The sequence below is a fragment of the Acomys minous genome, assembly GCF_964271855.1.
Source record: "Acomys minous genome assembly, chromosome: 15".
NCBI classification, from domain to species: Eukaryota; Metazoa; Chordata; class Mammalia; order Rodentia; family Muridae; genus Acomys; species Acomys minous.
This window is the reverse complement of record NC_140497.1, coordinates 52,402,160-52,428,944: the sequence shown is the minus strand read 5'-3', so window position 1 is coordinate 52,428,944 and position 26,785 is coordinate 52,402,160. Positions and strand designations below refer to the sequence as shown.

The following is a 26,785-nucleotide window of genomic DNA, read 5'->3' as shown; positions in this document are numbered from 1 at the left end:
CCCACTGTGAAAACACTTGGAATTTGCTTAACTTGTTATCATAGACTAACAAGGTGATTACTCACATCGCCTTCTAAGTAAGAAGACAGAGGCATATTCATATAAAAGTTATTTTTGAGATTTCAAAATTATGTTAGTAACAATACCCCAAAGTGTAAACAACTCATATCAAGGGATTAATGGATATATAAAATGGATGTAATCATTCACATAATGTTGACAATAAATTGGGGGAAAGTTCTTAACTAATGTCTCAACATGAATGAAATACCAAAATATGTTTTAAAAAATTAGTCATCATATCTCAATGTTTTAGTGTTCTATTTACATACAAGGTCTAGAAAAAAATTTAGAGAAATTAATTAGAGTAGAAGTTATTCACACAAACAGAGCAACTACTGGTTATTGGTTACTGGTGGAAGGAGTGCTGGGCAAAGCTTGATAATGAGTGTATTTTTGGGAGGGAGAAGAGGTTGGGTTTTATTAAAATTATTATATGCTAGTTGTTGTACAATTGTATGTACACACTAAAAGATAGAATTGTACATTTTAATACATCAAATTAACGCATTTCAGATATATCCTCAAGTGAGCTACTAAGAATAACAAATGTACAATATAACCTGACAAAGCATAAAGTTTGTACTTTGGAAAATGCTCATCATATCTGAAAGGAAAAGGTGATATTATTGTAAATTCTACAGACATCAAGAGAATATGATGATTAATTTTGTGTTAGTAAGATTTTTTTACCTAACTGTCATGTGTACAAAGTAGATATAGCTCTAAAAATATATTAAATGTTTTAATTACTGTTGCTTCATAATACAGCTTGAGATCACGTATGGAGATTCCTCCGGAGGATCTTTTATTGTACAAGATTGTTTTAGTTATTCTGGTTTTTTTGTTTTTCCGTATGAAGTATTAAATGCGATAACACAGATGAGCAAAGTTCTATTTTCATATTCTGAAGTCTTCTGAACTCCTTATTTATTTTTCCATTCCTCCTGGTATTTTCATACAATTCCTTTGGTATCTTGGAAGCTACATGCACATCTTCAATGGTCAGTTATGGACAAAGGCAACTATTTAGGGGAAAAAATGGCTCCAGGTGCACACTAAGTTTACATACAATTAAAGAAAACAATCACTTTGTCTATGTGGATTCCCACAGAGCTAGTTCACAAAAGTGGAGAGCAGAATGGTGGTTGCTGGTGATGGGGAAGGGGAAAGGAGGGATGGTCGACGTGTAGACTCAGGAGATGTGTATGATTTGAGCATTTAATGCATTCATGGTCACTACAGTTGGTAGTTTTGGTAGAGTTTGCTACACTGGTTGATATTAAATATTGCTACCACACATGAAATTAGAACTGTGGGATGATTAATATGATAACTAGCTTGACTGTGGTAATCAGTGTCCAATGCGTATATGTATTGAATCTATATCATGAATTTTAATATATATTATATATCATATAAAACCAAATAACATGTATAGTGTAACAATAATCCAAAGAATACCAAACACATTACATAAATAATACGTAAAAGAATGTGTTTTATAAAGTGTCATTTGTGATGTTTAAGTGTGCCTCTATGAGAGAATTAATGCATACGTGTAATGCCTGATTGAGGGAAGAACAACCAGGGTACCGAATGTTGCCAAAAGTAGTGAAACACTGCTATGTAAAAGCAGGTCATTGTAAATTTGTTCAAACTCAATGAATGCTCAAGATTTAGAGGGAACTGTAATGTGAATCATGAACTGTGGGCATTATGACAATATGGGCTGTTAGGAGATGTTGCTTGTTTGGGCGTACACCTAGGTGGCAGTCAGGAGCATACAGGAACCCCTATGTTTCTGCTTAGTGCTTAGATGCCAGAACCATCGCATCTGGGATGATGGTTGTGAGGACACTTAAGCTTTGAAGTAACCTTTGGTCAGTGATTGTTTTCTGTGATTCGTATGGGGTCATTCTTTTCAAGGATTCTCCAGAGCCTTTGCATAACTTAGTCCGGAGACATATAACTGTCAAGTCAAGGAGTCTCCTATTGCTCAGAAGAAGAGGTGATGGGTCTTTCAAGACAACTCCTAGGTCAGATAAGAAGTTTTGGCATTCAGAAACTGACTTGCTGAAAGTATCTTTTGTGTAACAATAAACGAAGCTTCTAGGAGGCTGGGTGGGTCAGTGTTCAGTCATTCAGGGACTCATCCCCCTGTTGCTGAGAAGCCTAAACTCATCATGCAGTGGCTGTTTGCTTCGGTCAATTCTCCAGCATAGTTCAGAACACGGGCATCTATGATCCTCAAACATCTCTAGAAATGAAGTCTGTTTTAAGGAATTAACAAAACCAAGTAGCGATGGGGCTTAATCATTACGTATGGGGTGACAATACTTTGGGAATATTGCAGGTTCAGTCCAAAGCACTTCCATATTGCAAATACCATCATAAAGCTCATCCTATGAATATTTTGGGATCCTGGTGATATGAACTATATTTATGTTCTACCGTAGAGCGTTAAATGTGGGATAATAACATTATATAAAAATGTGCGTTGGAGCACTTTACTGGAAAAAATATCAAACAATAACAAAACCTAAAGCTCTCTAACAAACATCAGTCTTCATTGTGCTGCCATCTTTTTGCTGTAGGTCTCTTGCCTCATTGTTGATAGTTCCTGATTCATCTGCATAGGGCTTCTTGGAGCTTGATGACAGTGGCACTTTCACAGAACTGAGCACACCAGTGGACTCTTGGACTCACGCTGAGTCAGCGTGTGACTCTCAACTTTTTGATACTGCAGTCCATCCTCTCATACCTTGTTATTGCTTTATCATTTTAAACATGTGTTCATAGACAGTGTGATAATTTCTATAGTGCTTATAGCATCTTCATCAGAAATTTGTTTCCGTCCCAAGAAGCCACATTGTTCATTTCTACAGATTCAGGGTCTTTCAAGAATTTCAAATAACATATTAAGCCCAGTGTTTGAGAGAGGTGTTCTGCCATTCATGCTTTGCTGTTCCATTTGTAAAGTGAGGGAAGAATGGATTAAGTATATATAATCTTAACGTTGCTAGGATTTCCAGGATGGTACAGGAATGTTGGCTTCAACTGAGCTTTGTCAGGTGCCTTAACTTTGAAAGAATCAACCTGCTGAGTACTCTTTCTTCCTCTAAAACTCCTGGGGGACACTTTATTCCAAAATAAGGATTTTTTTAAAATTGAAAGTCTGTATTGGATATCTACCTTTACCTATGACTCTAGATCTTTTTGTCAATGTGATATGACTTTGATATCAGTGTAGTCATTTCTCCTTGTTTTGTTGTCTTGCAGAGATGGCATCTTTCCTTGCACCTTAGAGAAGCAACCTCTTCAAGCTTCAGTCTTCTTGTGTCATTTCCTCATGTCCTTTAATGCATCCCAGATGAATAGAGACTTCCTATGGATTAAGTTTCAGTCTGAGAGAGTTGCATGCCTAGTTTGACTTTCTTTCCAGACCAGTAAAACGGTCTCACTAATAATAAGGCTGCCTTACTTTCTTTGTGTGTTCACAGTAGTAGCGCTTTCACTTCCCAGTGAACTTTCTTGGGCTTTCTTATCTTGGCTGGATGCTTTGTACAAAAAGCCTCGCTTTCAAGACCCTCTTGTCTTTTGGCACCTTCTTCAATAAGCTTAATAACTTCTAATTCTGAATTTAAAGTGTGAGACATGCAATTCTTGTTTTTACTTGAACATTTGAAAGTTATTGTTAGTTTATCAGTTGGTTTAATGTCAGGGCCATATATCAGGGAACAGAAGAGACAGCAGAATGACTGGCCAGTGGGGCAGAGCGTAAACCTTAGCACTTAACTTTGCTGGTTTACATGGGCCTGGTTTGTGGCATCCTAAAATACAAGACCCCTACCAGGGTCACAGAGCATGCTAAGATAGGCCATAATAATGACAAAATTTGGAGTGTTATATACATTATCAAAACTTAATACTGAGACAAGAAGCAAGCATTTTTTCTACTGGAAAAGTGGAATAGCACAACAGACCTCTCCTAATCCCTGTCTGCAAACAGTGCCTGGCTCATAAAGCACATTAAAGTAACACAAAGGGGAGCGATGCCCATATAGAAAACAGTTACAACCATGGCCCCATGCACTGATACCACAAGCATGTGTATGCCACACTAATTTTGAAGCTTATACACATCAAAAGGCACTAACAACATCTTCAGTGCTATGCCCACTGAATAGTGCCAGAATTTCTAATTTCACAGGTGAAACTATCCAACCCATGAAAATGAGAGAAGCAATTTTTGTTTGTAATCTCATTGCAATATGTATAATAAAATTTGGTTGGCATGACAATGTGTCTATGTAAGTTGACAGGTTGCTAACTGCAGTGTGAAAGCTATTTCTTTTTTATCTTTAAGGAGTTACTGGAATGTTAAATTAAATTTTATTCCTGTAGGCTGCATCAGACACATAGAAACCAGGTGTCTAAACTCTCGTATCTGTGTTTGAGTTGCCGGGTTTCTTAATGTGGAATCACAAAGCTGAACTCACATATTATTTCACTTAATAATTATAGGTGGCAATTACTATGGAGATACAAAAATAATTTAACAGGTCATCAACTCAGAGGTGGGTTTTGTCTATTAAACCCAAGGAATTTGCTTCATATGTCAATCATATTTTGCTAGAGGACATTGCATTAACAGTTGAAACAAATTAATCCTACAAATGTGATCTATTAAATAATTTACCACTTCCTCCAGAAATATAATGGATGATTATTACCATACTTAGGAGTAATTAGCCATCCATATCAGACTTATATGCCAACTAGCTATATAGTACCCATCAATTTTTTGATCTGCAAAGTTGTTTATTTTATTTTATTAAAAATTCTGTATGAGCTTATTTTCACTCATAAAATACATTCTGACTACAATTTCCTCTCTTTCCTCATCTTCCAACTCCCCTCTCCCCAGCTCTACTCTCTCTCTCTCTCTCCATTTCCTTCCAAGAAAAAAAGCAGCCCCAAAAGACAACAACCAAACACAAACAGGAGAACTGGATAGCCCCGAATAGGATAGACCTAAGGTAGAGCCAGACACCTATGCTCATAGGTCAGCGCCTTGTCTAGTAGCCATCAGAAAGGCAGATGGGAGTGGGTGCAGAGACCCACAGACAGATATTATGCACAGAGGGAATCTAAATTGAAAGTCTGCATCGGGTCCTCCCTCAAAGCTCAGGAAACTCCAGAAAAGAAGTAAAGAAGACACTGTAGAATTCATAGGTGATGGAGGGCACTGGGAGAGAATGATTGTAGCGGCAAGCACGGGGCCTGCAAGGGTCTGCACCAGGTCCTCTGCATATGCTATTGTTGTTGCTTGGCATTTGGGGGGAACTCCTAACAGTAGGATTGCACTACTATCTTTATTGACCTTATTTTTTTTTTATGAAGTTATCAATTGCCTGGAAATTAGTTTCTGATCTGTAAAATGGGAACTGTGACCTCTACATCTAAGGGCTATGTATCTCTAAGATACGTAAATTAATGTTCAGGAGTGTTACTGGATTGTACATTATAACTAGAGTTATACATGTACCTAGAAGTAGTTATGTAATAATTAGAATTAAACTTATTACTACTGAGATCAGCATTTTTGTCCTTTTCTGACTATGTTCTCTTATTGCACAGAAGTATGTCTTAGAACTCATCTCTAGAATCAGATTTATCTGCAGAGTGGTCACACATCCCTTACCTCTTTTCAAAGTAGGGCTTGTTGAATTCTCACAGTGATGGAATGAAGAATAAATGTATTATTAAACTATCTGGTGTTCATGGGTACAATATATACTGTGTTATTTCTCCCACTCTGTTATGTTAAATGAACAGATATCAGTAGACTTGAATATTTTTCCTCCCCAAACAACATATTCTTTTTTAAAAATGCTATTTTATGTGTTGATATGCACCTGCGAATACATGTTTGCATGTTAGGATTCATGTATATGTCCCCGTGGAAGCATGAGAACAGCATTAACTGGTGATATATACCTTCTTTTCTAGCTTAGTCAGAGTATCTCATCAGGCAGGCATTTGACTAGCATCCTAGCATGGCCAACACGCCCCAGGGAATCACCTGGATCTGCCTCCCACTGGCCAGCGTTAGGATTACAAATGCATGCCAGTAGCACCTGGCCTGTTTATAAAACGTGGTTTCTGAGGATCAAACTTGGGTCATCATGCTCAGAAGGCAAGCCCTTTACCCAGTGAGTGATCACAGAGACTGCCAAATAATCCACTTTACCCATTGTGTTCTTACAATGTATCTCCACACATTGTCAGTGTTCATCAGGGCGGCTCTACCATCCTCTCACTGGAATCCACACAATGTTAGAAGTATTGGTTGAGGTTGCGTATCATAAGACTATATACATACATCAACTCTGGACTGAATAAATTCCAATGCCACTATCTGTTGGTATTAGAATATTTCCATTATTTAGTTCCTGAAGATATTTTTTATATGATAGAAAAGGGGTAAGATGTCTTTCACTGTGAACAGAATTCAGCATAGAACTTCATTTTGCACACGCAAATGGCTCATGTGAAATCCTGCCTGTTACCATCGCCTTTCATCATTACGTATCATTGGTCTCAGGGAGCACTTGGACCCTCATAGCTGGCTTGGGTGCTTTTCTGGGGATTCCAAACACCAAAATACTCATTATTTAATCTTTATCTTAATTTTGAACCTTTATGTATTTTTTCAAACAGTTACTGAGAGCAAGAAGTGTATCTTATAAAAGTAGGTAATGTTAAACTACCGTCTTGTATTTGGCTGCACACAAAATATTTTCCTGGTAAGAAAGTAAACACTACATGAGATTATCTCTTTTAACAAGTTATGTCACACTCAAAAAGTCAGTAGGCAGCACATTTTGTCTCATTTGTGACCTTAGAGTTTATAGTAACTGGAAGCAAACTCGAAGCAAAACTGCCTAGGGGAGTAAAGTGGACTAGTAGACGAAGAGAGGAGGGAGAGAGGGAGGGAGAGGAGGACATGGGGGGGGTACATTGTCACAGTACATTATTTACTTGTACAAAAATGTTATGAAACCCAGTGTTACATACAATACCAATAATAAAAACTAAAGTTTATGAAACTTTTGTATATATGTTTCATAATAAAGTGTTAGGCTGAACATCAACAAGTTGTTAAAAATAAAATAAAATACTATGGGTATGTACATGTGCACATATGAGTACACACACACATATGTCTGTGTAGTGTGTGTGTGTGTGTGTGTGTGTGTGTGTGTGTGTGTGTGTGTGTGTGTAGGCTCTGTGAGTATACTCAGTGTATGTGGGTGGGCATGCACATGTATATGAGGTCACATGATGACATGGAGTGTATTTTCTTGGTTACTTCCCTTTTTTTTTTAAATTTTTTGAGACAGATTCTCTTATTGAATCCAAAAGCTCATTGATTAAGTTAGGCTGAAAATATTCTCTATGAAACACCTGAGATTGGAAATATGTAAAATTTGGTGTTCCTATTGTGAGATTTCTCTATTCTTTCTCTGCTTCCAAATATTAGAGAATCAAAGCAAAAATAGCTAGTTCAGAGTTACTATATATGCCATGTATATAATATACATTTATGTTTTTTATTGTGCCATTATTGCTTCTGAGGCATCAATTTATATGAGAACAAAATTGTATTTATCCCACTCAATTTTTGAAGATGATTGCTACACAAAACATAACTCTAGGTTCTTCAGTCCTTTTTCAAAAACAGGTTTCACTTAATTTCTAATTACAGTTTTTAATTGTGAGACAAAACCAACCACAATGAAGAAAATCCCAGCCAGTTATGCCTGCTTGTCCTTGTCTATAAAGCTAAGCACATTATCACAGTCAAGGGTAAAGGAGGACTCTTTCGTTGGTTCTATCTGTCAGTAGAACTTGGGAATGTACCTTGGTTTCACATCTACACGTTGCACTCTGCCCATTGGTTCCTAGATAAAAAATATCCCTGAACTAAAGTACTGTAAACACTATAGGATAAAAGTATTCATTACCAAAACTCAGACACTTTTTATGAGTTGCTCACAATTTAATTTGTATCTAAATTAAGCAGACAGACATGACACATTTTGTTAAAGAAGAGCTGTTAATATGATCCTGTGACTTCATTCCTTAGAGCCAAAGATTTCTCATGTGACAAACATTTTAGATCAATTTTTACTATTGTGAATAATCATGTTTTGACACTGTTCAGTAACTATACAATTAAAGTTAATATATTACTTTAAGCAGCACAGCAAATGCAATTTTCCTCATTGTGTAATATTTGAAACATCAGTCTTCCCTTTATGGTCTCCAATTCAATCTGTTTCCATAACAACCACTGGAATATATTTTCAGTGGTTTTACTTCCTTAACAAGAAGCAAAGCTCTTAAAAAGCACTGTCTTTTATTTAATTTTTTTCTCATTTGCTTTGGATAGTAACTCTGATAAAAATTCAGATATCATTCAACATTGCCTTTGGCACTATTCAGTAAAGGATTTGTGAGAGTGATTGAAAAAATAAGCGATTAAATAACAATTAAAAAGGAAAAGAAAAAAGAAGTCCAAAGAGATCTGGAAAATCCATACTTCCCAACCCCATTTATTTTTCAGAATGTTAAAGCCCACTGTACAAAAAATGAAATAAGAGTGAACCTGTTGAAAATAGGTCAACAGGTGTAGTGAGATATTTCACATGCTAAAACTTCCCTTTCTGCTTCCCTTTTATCCACTTTTCAGGGAAGATCAGCTTTGGGAAAATCACTGTTTCTTATGCTATATGCAGATGTATGGCTAAAAGACAAGATGGTTGTGAAGAGAGTTGGGAAGATGTCATTGGAAGACTGTAGTTGGTTGGCATGATTTCTTTGAAAGGACAATTTTCCTTTCATTATGCTGTGCAATGGGAAAATAAACCTCCATATTTAGCTGTGTAGTTTGGCTATAGAAATCATCATGGCATTGTTTGAACCTCAGGTTTAGTTCCTCCATATCTTAAGACAGATGGCATGTCTAGTAAAGAGAAAAAAATTCAATACTAGAGATATTGCACTTAGTGTAGCTTTATAAACAGAAAGCAATCTTGCTTTTGCCCAGTTCATGCTCTCTGCTGAAGCTGTTTATCCATTCCACACATTTTATTAAAGTCCTATTATCCTCCAAATATTGAGACTATATAGGTAAACAGAGCAAATATTCATTCTAGCTTGTTAAATTTTGTCCTGGTGGAAAACTGGAAAATAAACAATAATGCATTCATACATCTCTAAATATCCAAAAAGATGAGCCTACAAAGTTAATAGAAAATCAGAATTGGCAAGGAGGCTGAGCAGGTAAGGCACAGTTGGTTACAAAGTTTGAGACAAATCTAATGAAAGTTATCGTGGTTCATACACTGAGTTTTGCTGAAGGAGCTAGCCATGAAAGGATGCTGGGAAAGAGAACATTTGAATCCTGTTATAGTTACAACTCTTAATGATGTGACCAAGAGCTGATATTTTGGCAGATGATTTGAGGGGAGAGATATGACGGCGGGGAAGGCACGGCAGCAGGCATGACTCATAGTCGCTGCAGCAGAAGAATAAAGCTGCTTCCTGGTATCTGGAAAGGCCAGGAAACAGGTAATAAGGCAGGCAGGCATTCAGCTCGTTTTTGTCTTTACTATCTTTTGCTCTGATTGGGTGTCCAGCCCTATGGGATGATGTAACGTACATCCAAGACAGGTTTTCCTTCCTCAGTTAAGCCTTTCTAGAAAGCCCCCTGCATGTGCCCAGAAGCATGGCTCTCAGAGCCTTTAAATCCTGTCAGGTAGACAGTAGTGTGTAGTCCTTACTGCAGCCAATCTAGATCTATTATTGCTGTATAAATGGTCTTCCTTGTTGGTCTCTTCATTCATGAACTCTATATCTCTAACTGATATTGTTTTTAATTATTTGTTAACTAGTCTACATACATATCTTATTGTCATTTTTTAGTGGCATTGATCAAGAGGATAGGACTAGGCATAAATATTAGATTTAGTTAATTATACTCAGTAGGGCCCGTTCCATTTTCTGATTGCTATGAATAAAAGAAATATATGTAGTTACATTTGCTAACTGTTAATACATACTTCTTTAATCTCCTAGATTTGCAGAAGATTATTTCTAATGAAATACAATATCTACTCCATCTCATTTTACAAAATTCTGTAAAATGAGTATGTTTTTCTCATCTTCGTATAGTAAAAGCTGTGCTTGACTATCTTGACCATCTTAAGGTTTTCATTAATTTGATTTTTTCTGGTATTTTCAATCAAGCAATAAACTATATGTAACTAATTATATTAATGCAAATATATAAAGAGGAGTAACTGAAGAAATGAGAAAAAGGAAAAGGAAAGGCTCTAATTAAGAAGAAGGGATGAAAATACAAAAGGGGGTGTGGGGGTTTAAAATAATGAAGTAATAATATTTAAAAGATTGTAAGGAACTATAAAATTAACTTTTACCTACAAATTTTATAATACACACAAGTTGGCATACAAGTTTACATAAACAGATTAAATTAAATGTTTTCACCTAATATGATAATTCTCCCTCCAAAAGTCAAAAATCACTTAACAAAAACCCACCACTAGCTGTGAGAAGCCCCCTAATTTATGTTCGTGGTCAAGGTTGTGTAAGAAACTCAAACATAGACTATTGCTTTTGCCATTTGTTGCTCCCCAAAGGTGAAAGGTAAATTCCTATTGTTAAAGATTGTTAAGGCACTTCAGGGACAGGGCCAAGAGGTGCCTTTGCTGGAACTGATATGAAAGTCCCTTCTGAGGGCAAGCTTTACATAGTACCAGAATATTCTATGTAATCTTCTAGAGTAGGGAAGGAACCAACAGTCCTAGCTAGCTGTAACACCTATGAACGACAATGACCAGCATATGAGGGTTCATTAGTGGCGTGCATACCAGCAGCTTTCCAAATGGACTTATGACCCACTCAATTATAGGAAAATTGTGCCCAATGACGGAAATATAGTCAACTACCCAGGGGTAGTGAAGTCATGGGTCTTAGAGAACATAACCATCACTTTACTAAAACAGAACAATCTTTAACTGCACCTAAATGTTTGCCCATATACCCCCAGATAAGTGTTAGTAGTCCTTAAGTCTCACAAAGAAAACTTCTCTCTGTGTAGAGTAGAATCTATTAGAACCCCCCAAAGGCGGGTTGTGAGGCACAGTACCAACTGTTGCATCTATGGAGTACAGTTTCTGTATTTAAGCTAAGGGTCATTACACAAGAGGATGTTTGCTGTGAGTCTGTGTCTCCTAGTAATGCCTGAAACAACACCCATAAATATCTCTCTAGCATGACTGGCTGATCATAAGGGACAACAATGGACAGAAGCCCACACAAAGAATTATAGACAACCAAAGGGTGTTGAGAGGGAGAGATCCCGAGGGGAAGATCACATTAACTGGTTATTCAGTACCAAAAGGTCATCTCTGAAAACATGCAGATTAGTAACACTATATAGACTAAGAAGACTGTATTAGGAATATACGTGTGTGTGTGTGTGTGTGTGAGAGAGAGAGAGAGAGAGAGAGAGAGAGAGAGAGAGAGAGAGAGAGAGAGAGAGAAAAGAAGAAGAAGAAGAAGAAGAAGAAGAAGAAGAAGAAGAAGAAGAAGAAGAAGAAAAAGAAGAAGAAGAAGAAGAAGAAGAAGAAGAAGAAGAAGAAAAAGAAGAAGAAGAAGAAGAAGAAGAAGAAGAAGAAGAAGAAGAAGAAGAGACAGATAGAGACAGAGACACAGAGACAGAGAGAGGGGTTATGCATAACAAAAGATACATCATTTGGGCAAGGTGGCAGCCTACAGAATAGCAAAAATATTTTTTACTAACTATACATTCTCTAAAGGACTAATTCAAAATATATAAGAAACCCAAAATCCCAGATATTAAGAAAAGAACCCAAATAAAAACATGTACATAGCTAATCAAAATTCCCAAAGAGAAAACTTAAATGTCCTAGAAACATTTAAAGAAATGTTCAACATACTTAGCCATCAAGGAAATTCAAATTAAATCTGTTTTGAGATCTCATGTTACACCCGTTAGAATAGCTAAGACTAATGACACAAATGGCAGCTCATGCGAGCAAGCATGTAGATTAAGAGAAATATTCATGTATTGGTTTGGGAGCGAATGTTCATATAGCCATTGTGGGAATCACAATTCAGGATGGGAATTGATCGACCTGAAGATCCAGCAATACCATCTTGCACACATCCAAAGGATGCTTTATCCTACAGCAACACACTTGTTCCAACATGTTCATTGCTGCTCTAGTCATGATAGCCAGAAGCTGGGAATCATCTAGATGTCTCTCAACAGAAGAATAGATAAAGAAAATGGGGTAAACTTACATAATGTTTCAAAAAAATGACATCATGAACTTTGCAGAGAAATGGTGGTTCTATAAAAAATGTTTTGAGTGATGTATCCTAGACCCAGAAAGAAAAATATGGTATATATTCACTTTTATGTGGATATTAGCTGTTAAGTCAGTGATAACCAGCTATAATCCATAGAACCACAGAGGGTCTGTGTGGAGTAAAGGACTAGATGGAACAGATAGATCTCATTAGGAAAAGGAAATAGAATACATAATTATAGACGTGTGCATATCTATAATTGCCAAGTGTAAAGATCAAGTGTAAAAGTGGAGGAGAGAGAAGGTAAAGGGAAGGAATATGGGAAAAGAGAGTATTTGAAGGGTAGTATGAAAACCTAATACAATAGAAATGTCCGAAAATATATGCATATGTGAAGGCAATCTAAATGAAATTGCCAAATAATGGGAGAAACTGAGTCCCAATTGGTCATCTCTGGCCACCAAAGAAGCTTTCATTATGGATACTGGGTTAAATCTAATTGAGTTTTGGCCAAAGGATCTCATAGAATCGCCAAACAATCTAGACTGTTGCCAAGAAAATAGGTTGTTCTCTACAAACTGACATCACGGCTCCATTGCTGTAGACAACACCTACTAATTCATTGAAACTGTAGGTGTCAAGATGGTACCTACATAAAGCCTTACACATATTTTCATGAGTCTTTGGTACAGAAGGTACTCTACAGACTACCAAAAGAGAAATGTAAACACCAAGCCATACATGAGCAACAATGGTGTCTGGCCTGCAAGATATGCTAGCACAATCGTGGCGCAAAACGTGCGGGAGTAACCAACCAGTAAGTGATTTAAGTGAAGGCCTACTGTGTGAGATAGAATCTATACCTGACAGTTCTTGGGTGACCAAGAACCAGAGACTATATAGCTCATGGATCTAGGTTAAAACCAAATACTATCTGTCTCTAAAATATTTTTTAAAAGTAGTGAAAAAATGGTCCCTAATGCTATTCTCCTATATCAAAGATCAGAGGCTTATTCAGCCGTCATTAGAGAAGCTTCCTTCTCTGCATCATTTGCAGTAGATGAAAACAAGTAAGAGATCCACATCCAGACATTATGCAGAGAGAGAGAGAGAGACCTTGGAACATTCAGCCCAGAATGAGATCAATATCAAATCCTGCCCCTGGGGCTCCAGGAACCCCACAGAGAAGAAGCTGGAAAGAATGTAATAGCCAGAGGGGATAAAGAACATAAAAAATAATTGCAGCCTACGGAACCAACCCTACATTGACAGAGGGATGATATCCAAAATATATAAAAAACTCAGGAAAGAAGACATCAGCAAATCAAATAACCCAATTAAAACTGGGGGTACAGATGTGAACACAGAATTCTGGACAGAGAAATCTTTAATGACTAAGAAGCCCTGAAAGAAATGTTCAACATCTTTAGTCATCATGGAAATGCAAATCAAAATGACTCTGAGATTCTATCTTATACTCGTCAGATTGGCAAAGATAAAAAAAACTAAGCCACAGCTCATAATGGTGAGAATAAAGAGCAAGGGGAACATCCCTCCATTGCTGGTGGGAGTACAAACTTGTATAACCACCTTAGAAATCAGTTTGGCAGTTTCTCAGAAAATTGGCAATAGTTCTATCTCAAGACCCAGCTATATCACTCTTGTGCATATACCAGAAGATGTTTCACCATATCACAAGGACACTTGATCAACTATATTCCTAAGAGCTTTATTGTAATAGCCAGAAACTGGAAACAACCTAGGGGTCTCACAACCAAAGAATGGATAAAGGATGCGGCACACAAAGCAGTATTAATCAGCTATTAAAAACCATGACATCTTGAAATTCTCAGGCAAATGGATAGAACTAGAGCCCAGACCCAGAAAGACAAACATGGTATGTACTCACTTATAAGTGGATTTTAGCCATGAAGTACAGGATAGTCATGCTACAATCCATGGGTCAAAAGAAGTTAAGTAACAAGGAAGGCCCAAGGGAGGAGGTTTGATACTCACTGAGAACAGGAAATAGATTAAATGTTGTGGGTGGATGGAGGGAGGGTACTGGGAATGGGAGGGGTAGAGATAGGGACAGGAGGGATCAGGCTGGGGCAGGACAGAAGGAGAAAATACTGAGATAGGTGGCTAGAATCGGGGAGGGGCATCTCTGGGATGAGCAAGAAACCTAGGGCAATGGAAATTCCCAGGAATCTATGAGGGCAACCTTAGCTAAGACTCCTAGCAATGGGGAATACGGAGCCTGAAACAGCCATCTCCTAAAAACAGGCAAGATTTCAAATGGAAGGATTGAGACACCAACTCAGCCACAAAACCTTACACTCACAATTTGTCCTGCCTACAAGAGGTACAGGGTTAAATGATATAATACAAATTAAGGGAATGGTCAAGTAGTGACTGGCCCAGCTTGAGATCTATGGCATGAAAGGTAGGTTTCCTCCAACACTATTGATATTCAGCTATAACTGTAGACTGGAACCTAGAGTAACTGTCATCAGAGAGGCATCACAAAGCAATTGATGGAAACCGTGGCAGATAACCACAGCCAAACATCAGGACACAAAACCTTTGACCTATAAGTTGTCCTGCCTCCAAGATGTGCTGGGGTAAAGACTTATCAAGAACTGAGGGAATGGCCAACCAATGACTGGTAAAGCTTGAGACCCATGCCACGAGAGGAAGCTCAGCCCTGACACAGTTAATGATATTCTGCTGTAATGGCAGACAGGAGCCTAGCATAATTGTCATCAGAGAGGCACCTGGTGGAAACAGTTGCAGAGACCCACTGCCGAAGATTAGGTGGAGTTTGGGGAAGCCCATGGAAGGAAAGAACCAGAGGGGTCAATGACAGCAAAAGAAAACCTGCAGAATCAACTAACCTGGGCTTATAGAGGCTCACAGAGAATGAACTGCCAACCAGAGACCATGCATGGGATGGACTTAGGCACTCAGCATATATGCACCAGTTGTACAGTTGGGTCTTTATGTGAGACTCCTAAGTGCAGGAGCAGGGCCTGTCTCTGACCTTTTGCCTGCCTTTGGATCCCTTTCCCCTAACGTGGATGCCTTATCTAGACTCAGTAGTAAAAGATCTGCCCAGTCTTACTGAAAAAAGAAGAGGAAGAAGAAAGAGAAGGGGCAGGTGAGAGGAGGAGGAGAAGGAGGAGGAGGAGGAGTGGGGGAAGAAGGAGCAGGAGGAGAAGGGGAGGAGAGGGGATGGAGGGGTGGGAGGAGAGGAGAAGGAGGAGGAGGAGGGGAGGAGGAGAAGGAGGAGGAGAAGAGGAGGAGAAGGAGAAGAGGAGGAGAAGGAGGAAGAGGAGGAGAAGGAGGAGGAGGAGGAGGATCTCTAAATCAATGAGAGAAGTTCATATGACTTTAGAGACTGAAGCAGCATGCACAAAGCCAGTAAGGGTCTGCAACGAATCCTTTGCATATATGGCCTCTAGTTTGTACATTTTCATGAGCTCTTTTCCTTTTGTTGATTTGTCTGATCCCAATGTTATTTTTATTTTATTATGTTTAGTTTCATTTGATTATCACTTAGAAGCCTGTTCTTTTCTAATGAGAGGCAGAAAGGAGTGGATCCAGGTGGGAGTGGAGGTGGGAAGGAACTGGGAGGAGTAGAAGGAGAGGAAATCATAATTAGAGTATACTATATGAGAAAAGAATCTATTTTAAATAACAAGAAAATAAAAGAATAGCTTATCAGTGACAAGGACAATGACAGCAGCAGACAAGGGAGTGTTTCTTAGTTAAAATAAAAAAAGATCTAAGGTTGGAGAATTGGCACCATAGTTAAAAGCGTGTTCTATTCTTGCAGGAGATCCAGGTTCTGTTCCTAGCAGCATTTGGGGCCTTTCACAATGATCTGTAACTCTACCTCCAAGCTTTCAGTCATCTGCACTCAGCCACATAGCCACATATACATGCAATTAAAGCAAAGCAAGTCCTTTAAAAACATATAATCTACGTATACACTTCAAAAATAAACACCTAATTTATATCCCTAACTGATCATCAATTTTAAGTTCAAGAGCTTAACTTCTAAATGCCTGTTCTATTTTAAAAGTAAAAGGCTATGGCAAAATTAAAACTTGGATCCTTTTCACTGCTTGTTTCATTAACAAATACTTATACTGTATAAAAGTATCTTAGGTTCAGCAACTGAGAATATTTTAAGCTGGGCGTGGTGGCGCACGCCTTTAATACCAGCACTTGGGAGGCAGAGGCAGGCGGATCACTGTGAGTTCGAGGCCAGCTTGGTCTACAAAATGAGTCCAGGACAGCCAAGGCTACACAGAGAAACCCTGTCTCAAAAAAACCAAAACAAACAAACAAACAAAAAAAGAGAGAGAGAGTGAAGTTTATTTTTAAAGATGCATTATCAGTATTTTAATCCTTATTTTTAAAAGTTTGTGTTTTAAATAAATATTTATTTGAGTGTGTGTGTGTGTGTGTGTGTGTGTGTGTGTGAGAGAGAGAGAGAGAGAGAGAGAGAGAGAGAGAGAGAGAGAGAGAGAGAGAGAGAGACAGACAGACAGACAGACAGACAGACAGACAGACAGACAGATAGAGACAGTCAGAGAGCACAGAATCCAGAGGTGGGTATTTGATTCCATGGAGATTAAATTACAGGCAGTTGTGCATTGTGCCATGTGGTGTAGGAAGAGAACTCAGGTTCTCTGGAAGGGTAGTGAACACTCGTAACCACTGAGCCTCTCTCCAGCCCATTTTTGTGTTTCAAAAGCAGATGATATCAACACCTATTGATATTCCTTTCTTATTGAAAGGAGGCTAGTTAGTTGATTTTTATGAGGTATTTATTTGTATTTGCAAATATGAATATCAATTTCATGTAATAGTATATTTCTTAAAACATAAGACATCAAAAAAATCTGGTTCCTTATGATTTAGAAGGAATGTGACATAAATCTAAACACTTAAAAATATGTCTTATTTCATTACATTACCTCTGCTTGAAAAATATGACTATATTATTGTTTTTAATCGAGTTGCATTTAAAACCCATGATTACACGTTTCTCTTATAGTTGTGACTGATCTCAATATATGTTCCAAACATGCATCCTTGTGTGCCAGTTTCCCAATCTCTAGTGTTAGGGATATAAATAGCTACTGCCCCTGGCTCTCCTTGAGAGCATTTTTCTAGTCTTTCCTGTTTAGTCTTTTCTAGAAAACTGTGTATCCCACCCTTAACTTCTTATCATGGTTTGGTTGAAAATTATTCAATTCAGTGATGGCATGGCTATAATAAGCACTAGCTGAAATCATCCTAATACTTTTACATTTCAATATTTTCCATGTTCGTGACACACGGGACAGCCATTCCTTTTGATGCTGAACACTATCAGCGAGACACAGCTTCTCCTCAGCCATATGATCACGAGGCTAGACAGAGGCCATCCAACAGTGCATTATGTTTCTACACTATGGTGGTCACCAAATAAACATATTAAGCACATTCTGCCTTAATATTTTAAATTTATGATTTCTCTACAGGGCAATAACACCACCGAATGTCAGAAGCCACGTGTCCATAGTAGACTAGGAAACGTGATCTGAGTTGATGAAAACATGTTTGGAAGCAGCAAGTCACCTCTATCATGGACTGTCACTTTCTTCTTTTTTCTAAGGACACTCTATCTATAACCTCAAAGAATAATCATTGATTATGGCAGAGTCATTTTCTCTGGAGTTATTGCTGACCATCTGAAGTGACAGTTTTTAATCTTCCCACATTGACTTCCATTGATTTTTTTTTCAACTTCAGTCCTCATAAAAGCATCCACCTTCTTATTCCTGGTTCTTTTGATCTTTGCTCTCATTTTAAAATTTAATACTAGAATTCTGGATTGATTTACTAAATTGACTAAGGCTGTAGTTGATATAAGGTATTTTTGGTTTTTTTTTTAACAAATGAAATTGTGTCACAATAAGTGCAAATGTGTTCCTTTCCTGTCTGAATGACGTACATGACGATCCTCTCCCTCAACCCATTGTGATTTTGTGAGGGTGTTTGTTTGATAAATACAATCTCCCAAGTCCCTCAAAGTCCTTACTCATTTTGAGAAATTTTAAACTCAATTAATATTTTCTAAATTTTAAAAACAAGTAATCTGAATGCTTCATGGATCAAAAGAGGAAAATCTGTCCATTTCAGTCATGCCAGTTATTGAGAATGCAATGGTGAAACTGGCTACAAAATTTTCCATATTCACATGCCAGTCAGTATAGAGCATAGAATAATCCAATGGACACATATAGCAATAAAATAAACATCCGGCTTATCTTTATGCCACACTACAATGATTTATGTTTTCATCTGCAGTCTTTTTAATGTTTGAAAACATTTATTATTTTTTAATTATTTATACATTTATTCATACATTTATTTTTTAATATGTTTTATTAATTTATTCATGTCACATCTCAAGTGTTATCCCATCCCTTGTATCCTCCCCTCCCCTAGGACTGTGACTGAGGCGGGCCTCCTCCCCCTGTATATGCTCCTAGGGTATCAGGTCTCTTCATACATTTCTATAACAACTTTGAGTATCCCTCAATCCCTGCTCTCTTCTCTCATTTCCTCCTTCTTCCACTTCCAACAGGTCCCCCTTTTACTTTCCTGTCTTCTCTTTGGGTGAGATCTGTTTGTGCATGCTGGTGACTTCCAGACAAAGGTATCAAGGCAGAAGCAATGCGCACCACTTCAATACCACTCATACGTCTTCAGTGTCAATGAAATATATCCTCATCTTTCTTCGAGGTCTGCAATAGTTCTATTTTCCACATAGTGGCAGCATAGCATGGGAGGATACTGCAAGCCCGACACTTTGCTGTTGCTAGTGGTGGTGGAGGTGATTACCTACACCGGACTGAGTCAAGAGTAAAAGCAAATACTTGTTGAAGTTAAGGGTTTGGAATTTCAGAGCTTATTAAAGTCCTCCATGTGGATTACAAAGCAAATACCTCTCAGCTCTAAGACCATTCTACAGTCTGCCTCAAGACATAAGGCCAGAAAGACTTCAGGTTGCCTTTTTCTTTATCAGTGACGTTTCTGGAAGGTTCTCTATTGCTAGTGTTAATGGTATCTAGAAGTTAAGGTGAAAATCAAATCATTCCTTCATCCCTATCCCATGTCTATTGGTATCACCAATGGTTGCTTAAATTGACAAGAAAAGTGAGGTCCCTTTTCTAGTTTTTTTTTCACATTGCTTGAACAGTCATTAGTGTGCCTGCACATCCTTTCCTGCCTTAATAAATAAGGATGGGAAAATCAAACAGGGTAGGAACATGGAGGGGGTGGGGGTCCTTGCTTGCTCCTTATGGTTTGCTCAGCCCATTTTCTTATAGAACCAGCCCATGAATGGCACCACTCACAGTGGGCTGGGCTCTCCTTTATTAATCACTAATAGAAAATGGGTTACAGACTTGCCTACAACTCAATCTTAATGGTGGTATTTTCTTAACTCAAGTTTCCTTCTCTCAGATAGTGTCAGCTTGAGTCAGGTTAACATAAAACTATGCAGCACAGCTGGAAATGTATCTCAGGTCTTTAAGATGTATTGATTGGAAAGCAAAACCTTTTAATATATAATAGTTATCACTCACAATATGGAAATTATTCTAAAAGAACTATCAGCTCAGGAATTAACTGGCTAGTATGAGGCAGATGTGCATAGGTCAGAAGGTTCCTGAGCTTAATAAATAAAATTAGTGGCTTATTTCAAACCTCGTGTTGTATGCTACCACACTGACTGAGTTAAATACCATGGCACTGAGTAACTCAAACAATAAACACACAATAAAGATTTCAAACAAAGCCAGTTAAAGCAAATAAAAAATGACTGACAGACCAGCACCTAGTCAAATTTCTGAACTAAATTAAGTATTTATGGACAGCGATTGTAATAAGGATTAATCCCTCTATCTATTTTTTTAAGACAGTTCAATATAAAAGAAAAGTAGAAGAAGAGGAAGAAGTGCATTTTAAAAGGAACTTTACTAGGCATCAAGGCTATGGAGAAGCAAACAGATCAAAACTCTAGTATTAGATTTCAGGGAACAGTAGTAGATAAAATGGCTTGATTCCAGAAATATGAGCCTTAAAATACTTAAAACCAATCTTGGCTCTATGTCCTCATTGATATGGGAAATGCATTCTCTTCTTACATACTGGATATAAATTGGAGCGAGTTGCAAAGGGCAAATAATTTGGTAGTGGTCAACATTGTCCTAATTAAATAAGGAGGACAACGAATAATCAAAGGTCATGAACTTTATATGAATCCTGAGACTGGAAGAATCCTGAGCTCTTACTCTAGAGAGCGAGTACCCTCTCCTTCTGTGACACAATGGAACGCAGCATGGATGTTTGTTGACCAGAGAGATGGCCTATGGCAGAGATGAACTGAGTACTCAGTAACTCCATTTTCTTTTCCTAGTCATTTCAGGTAAATATGCCTACATTTATCATCTTTCATCACAGTTCAGTTGCATCTTGAATTTAAGTTGTGGCCAATGGAAAAAAATGTTCATGCACTCAAAGCTGCTCCTTAGTAGCTATGGTGCACAGTAGTTCAGTTTTCTCTTTTTTTTTTTTTTTTTTTTTTTTTGTGACTAAGGAGGGTACGCGCGTCATAAGGCAGCATCCAAAGGCAGGTGGAACCTGCTTCTTTACTCGCTTCTTTGGCAGTGAACATAAAATGAGAACAACCCAAGATATGTCATGCTCTGGAAGAAATAAAAATATTTTATTTGTATAGGTTACCGAACTAATTTGATGGTAATATGTTATAATGTGTAGAGGCCATTGCCTGGCATAATATGTGTTTAACTCCTGGGCTTGTTTATATTAGTAACTGGGTATATTTCTTTTTCCTCTTAGTAAGATTATTTGAGTGGGAAGAAAATGCCATCCAGAAAGTGAGAGAACTCTTGCCTAGGAGAGGGAGATTCCTGTAACCATTTCATTGCTTACGAGCTATTGAAGTCAATTAACACTCTGCACCACCGTATCTGACTATGAAATGAAGCCACGGGCTGCACAAGAAGAAAGCTATGCCAAGGGTTTGCTCAAGATTCTCTGTGGGGTAGACTTATGGGTCTCCAAAAATTGAAGTTAAATGCTCAGGGCCACTTTAATGAAAATATAGAAAATAATTATTTTAAATTAGAATTTTTTATTTTCTAGTACTTGACAAAATCCAGCTTCGTATATAAATATTTATGTATTGTAATTAACCAGTGTCAGTCTGTGATATGAATTTGGTCCAAGTACATTATATGTATGTATGAAATTCTAAAACAATAAAAAAGAAAAAGAATAAAAAAACCCGAGAGTGAAATGAGACACTGGTGATAGTTTACCAGAGGCGATTTCACGGGATTCTAAGTGTTTCATTTCTTCACAATCCCAGCTCTCTGCCAACAATATACAATGACAGAATTGAAACATCAACCAATAACCTCTTCCTATGCTTGGGACAGTTTCTCTGGACAACATTTTCTAAAATTTACTGAAGATTATCATTTCCATGCCAATACTGTTATCTAAATGTTTGGATTCTCCCCGAATTCATGTGCTGAAACACTAAGCCCGGAATAACAGAACCAGGAGAAGGAGCCTTGGGGAGGTGAATAGGTCATGAAGAGGGCACTCCAATCAATGGGGTCAGAGCTCCATTGATAAGGCCTGAGAGAGCTCAGCTCGCTTGCATCTTCCACCATGGGAGGCATCTTTTATAATTCTTAGAAACCAAAAAATAAGCCCTCTAAGGATCCAAATAAGGCGGCATTTTTCTCCTCAATGTCTTCAGAACTGGGAGAAATAGGATATCATGGCCATTAAGTCACAAGCTTCTGAGATTTTGCTATAGCCTCTCAAACACACTAAGCTGGTAAAATAATTTAAAAATTCAAACAATTCTAAAATAAAAAGGAACACATCTAAAAAAAAGTTTTCAGATACATTTAGATCTATTTTCATCAGCTAACAAGGGAGCCTGTAGTTGGGGCTTGGGGAGATGGCTCAGAGGTAAAGAGCACTGACTGCTCTGCCAGAGGTCCTGAGTTTAATTCCCTCAACTACCACATGGTGGCTTGCAACCATCTATAATGTGATCCGATGCCCTCTTCTGGCCTGCAGGTGTACATGCAGGCAGAACACTATATACATAATAATAAATAAATAAATCTTTAAAAAAATACTTGTAATCTTACAAAACGATAAACTAGTCAACTAAGTACATGCAGCTAATGATTTAAATGAAATCAAATGGAATTTTCCTTCTTTAAATTAAAATGAAGAATGCAATAGCCAAGGTATAAACAGACAACATTTAAAAATCCTTTTGTTAATGAATTAACCTTGCTTCTAATTACTGGAGAAATTTGGTTAGCTGAAAGGAAGCATTTAGACTTACAGCTGAAAACAAAGCTCAAAGGCCTGCATTGATGACTCGGTATTCAAGATATTTTTACAGAAAAGTATCATTTTTATTCACATATTTTGAGAAAATATGCAACACAGAGTCTGGTTAGATTTCCTGCTTATATTTACTGTACATGTTTTATTCCAATAATTCCATTATACAATATAGAACCCAGCATGTATTCCTCTCAGGTCACTACAATAACTGCAGTGATTCTAGACCAACACAAAGAAAACTAAATATCTGCTTAACTAGACTATTTTTACCTTACGAAATAGTTTTGATTTGGAAAGATACCAGGATAGGCTTGTGAAATGAATCTGTTAGAAGAATGCACTATAAAGGTAAACCCTTCTGTAAACAAGAATGCTCACTCAGCTGGTCGACATCGCCACACTGTCTTACTATTCCAGCTGTGTGTAAAGCTACTTTGAGGTAAAAATAACTTTCCACTCACCGGTGTGGAGGTTTGGTTGGCGTCTGCCACATCCGCCGAGGTCTCTGGTGTCCGCGTGGCATTCGGGATCCTGTGAGGGTTCCGGGCTATGGCTTCACACCAGCCCAGCATTGTCTCCTTCCTCTTTTCCCTTTTCAATTCCTGAAATTCTGAAAATAATTTACATTCCCTGAAACACATCGCTTCTCATAGTTATGCTCTGGAAAAATATACATACTTGAAATGCTTTAATCCCGAAATTTTAATGAAATACTGATGGAGAGGTTTTATTTTTAACTAGAGATCATGAAGGGGAAAACGAGGGTTACGAATTATTAGGAATCTTATCCCAGAGCCACTGCACAGGGTAAAATGTTCATCTATTCAAAGTATGCATTGTTCATATTCTTTTAAAATCAAAATGCGTTTCTTGCACCAGAGTCTAGGGTTTTTCACCGGGCGTTGGTTAAAAACATGCTTAACCTGGGAGCTGATACTAGGCCCAGATCCTAAGGATAGGTACATGTATCCCCCAGGTATATACATCCCCTAACAGTCACTTATGCTGCATCACAAACTGTACATGATTATATGTGTAATGTGTTTATATTAGTCATAGCATAGTAGATATAATAAGCATTACCTTATTATACTACCATACATATATTAATATGAGAAATGTGCTATATGTGATGTTAAGATATCTATGTTGTTGCTGGGCAACAGGGATCTGTCATCTCCTTTGTCATTATATATATATATATTGCATTATTAACCAAAACATGGTTTGCACAGATATCAATTAAACATCCTACAGAAGCAGACTGTGTGGAGCAAAGACAGTGATAGACTATCGTCTTAGTGTCATTATCTTTCTTTTGAAGATTTGATAACAGAAGTTTCAGTAGAAATATACTAAACTTAAGAACTGATTTTCCTCAAAAGCTCAACCTATCAAAAGCAATAATTCTGAAATAAAGCCCTAATTCACTGCGACTAGAAATGCTCCAACACTCTCCCTGGCTTCCCATTTGATGGAATTTTGTGTCTCTGAAAGTCTCATCAACAAGGACTTTGAACATAATGGAGAAAACATTGTTTCCCTTGTAAAGTTTTACAGCCTACTTTTCCACTCCACCACCCCCAGTAATTAGAAATAGTTTATTGCAGGTCTTTAGTTAAATGCATTACACTGTCAATTAAATATCAAAAATAATGTGGAGCAATTATTTTTCACAGCATCCAAAGCAATTAGCAATCTGGTGGTTTATAACATTTCGGGATTCAAAACAGCACGTTTCACAGCTCTAAGAAAGTAACGCAGAGAAAGGTTACTGGTCGTAGATGGTTGAGTTATTACTCTTGTGACAAAATGCTCACGTTAGATTGGATACAAACAATGTAAGCAGGAAAGTAATAAAAAATATTTCATAAATATTAAGTTGAAGAAATTTATTAAAATAGATTCCTTTTCTCAATCATCCATCTATCTATCTATCTATCTATCTATCTATCTATCTATCATCTATCATCCACTCACTTTACATTCCTGTCATAGCCTCCTCTGTCCTCTCTTCTCAGCCCCACCCTCACTCCCTCCACCCGTATTGCTTTAAAAAGGGGATCCACCCCTCCCCACCCAGGTTTCATCAGGTCTGAGTTCATCCTCTTCTCTTGTGGCCTGGCAAGGCAGTCCAGTCAGGGAGAAGTAATCAAAAAGCAGGCAACAGAGTGTGTGTCAGAGACAGCCCCCTGGTCCCCCTAACAGAAGACCCACAGCCACACCAACTCCAGTAGATTCTGTGTGACAAGGCACACAGACTGAGGCGTTAACTTCCAAGGAAGGAGATCTCCTGGAAACGGTTTCGGAACTCTTGGCTGGAGAAAAAAAAATAATTGAGCCATAATTCTCATGGAAATTAATCTGTTCTATTCCTCTTCTCATCTACAAGATGTTTCTGACAGCCTAGGCTGAGATTTTTAGCGAGAAATTGGATAAGAGACCACCCCTTGAGATGGAATCCCTAGCATTTCACTTTATAAATCATTTATAAAATTACAAAAACAGTATTACGATTGATAAAAAAACTTTGCCAACCACAAAATATCATATGGTTATATGTGTGTTGTTGGAAGTGGGCTTTGGTGTATGGTTAAGAGAGCCTTAAATAAAAAATAAATTAAAATAGTTTACAATCCCACCTTAAAGATTCACAGACACATAGGGTAGACACTACTGACCCTGAGAATTGTTAACCTGCTCTTGGAATTATGCCGTTCGCCTTGGATAATTTTGTACTCTCTTGTGCCAAGTAACAGTATCTGTCCTATCTGTTATTGTTTCACTACACACATCTTCTGCGTTCTACTCCTGATTGCTTCACTGAACACATCTTCTAAGAATTGTTTCATTGTATATAAAATCCTTGCTTGAGAGCTGCAGAATACACTCATATTCAGACTGCCTCTGTGTTTGTTTCTGTTTGTCACCCACTTTACCCGCCTAGTCTTTTTTAGGACCCTCATGCCAGGGACCCCCACACCTGGTTGGGGTGCTCCGTGGCAACCCACCTGAAGCCTGAGCTGTCCATCCACTACATCTATGTAGAAGACCTAGGTCCAATACATGCATGGTCCTTGGCTGGTGCCTCAGTTTCACTGGCCCCTCTGAGCCATGATTAGTTGGCTCTATTGGTCTTGCGGCAACCTTGTCACCTGTAGGTCCATTTATTTTTTGTCCCCATCTTTCCACTAGACTACCTATGCTTTGGCAAATGTTTGGCTGTGAGTTTCAACATCTGTTTCAAACTGCTGCTGTGCAGAGTCTTTCAGAAGATAATTTTGATAGGCTCCTAACAGTGTCAGGAGTTGGCTCTCTACCAGATCCCTTATGGAGTCTGTTGTCTAGTATGAGTGAGTCATTTGTGGTACAAAAGGGAAGGCTGAGGGAAACTGGTGAAGATGGTTTGACTGAGCAGCAGATTACTGGTTCTTTCTCTTTTGAACACTCCTTGAGATGGTTTAAAGAAACCCTCTTTCATTTAATAAGAAATATATGCATCCAACTAGTTTGCTCTCTTCATAAAGTAAACATTCCCATATTTTAAGTACACTCTGTCTAGTTGCTCATCAGTTTTTAATTGCATTTCTTAAAGTGTGCAAAGTGTAAATAAAATTAGCATCTTTAATTTAAAAAATGAAATGATATCTATGATCAAACATTCTAACCAACATAAACAAATGTTCTACTTTAATTTGCTACTGTTTGAAAAAATCAAATTTTTAACTTTAAAATTTTTATAATTTTATTTTTAAATTATAAATAAATTCATGATTTACTATTATTTAAGTACTTATGATGAAATATAGAATTCATACTTAAAAAG

At 37.6% G+C, this 26,785-nt stretch overlaps 1 protein-coding gene across 11 annotated transcripts in view; it reads right to left on the bottom strand.

The window, feature by feature from the left end:
- The window catches only part of MARCHF1 (membrane associated ring-CH-type finger 1), a 758,727-nt gene that overhangs the window by 280,022 nt on the left and 451,920 nt on the right, over positions 1–26,785 (bottom strand). For 8 of the 11 annotated variants that reach the window (XM_084758388.1, XM_084758391.1, XM_084758390.1 and 5 more), the window contains one exon: positions 23,421–23,569. The exons of 2 other annotated variants lie outside the window; for them this stretch is intronic. In XM_084758388.1, coding sequence (XP_084614514.1) covers positions 23,421–23,531 — 111 coding nt within the window. In that variant the 5' untranslated portion in view covers positions 23,532–23,569. Of the gene's footprint in view, positions 1–23,420; positions 23,570–25,038; positions 25,278–26,785 lie in introns of all 11 variants that reach the window. One more of the 11 variants, XM_084758389.1, reaches the window with a different exon arrangement.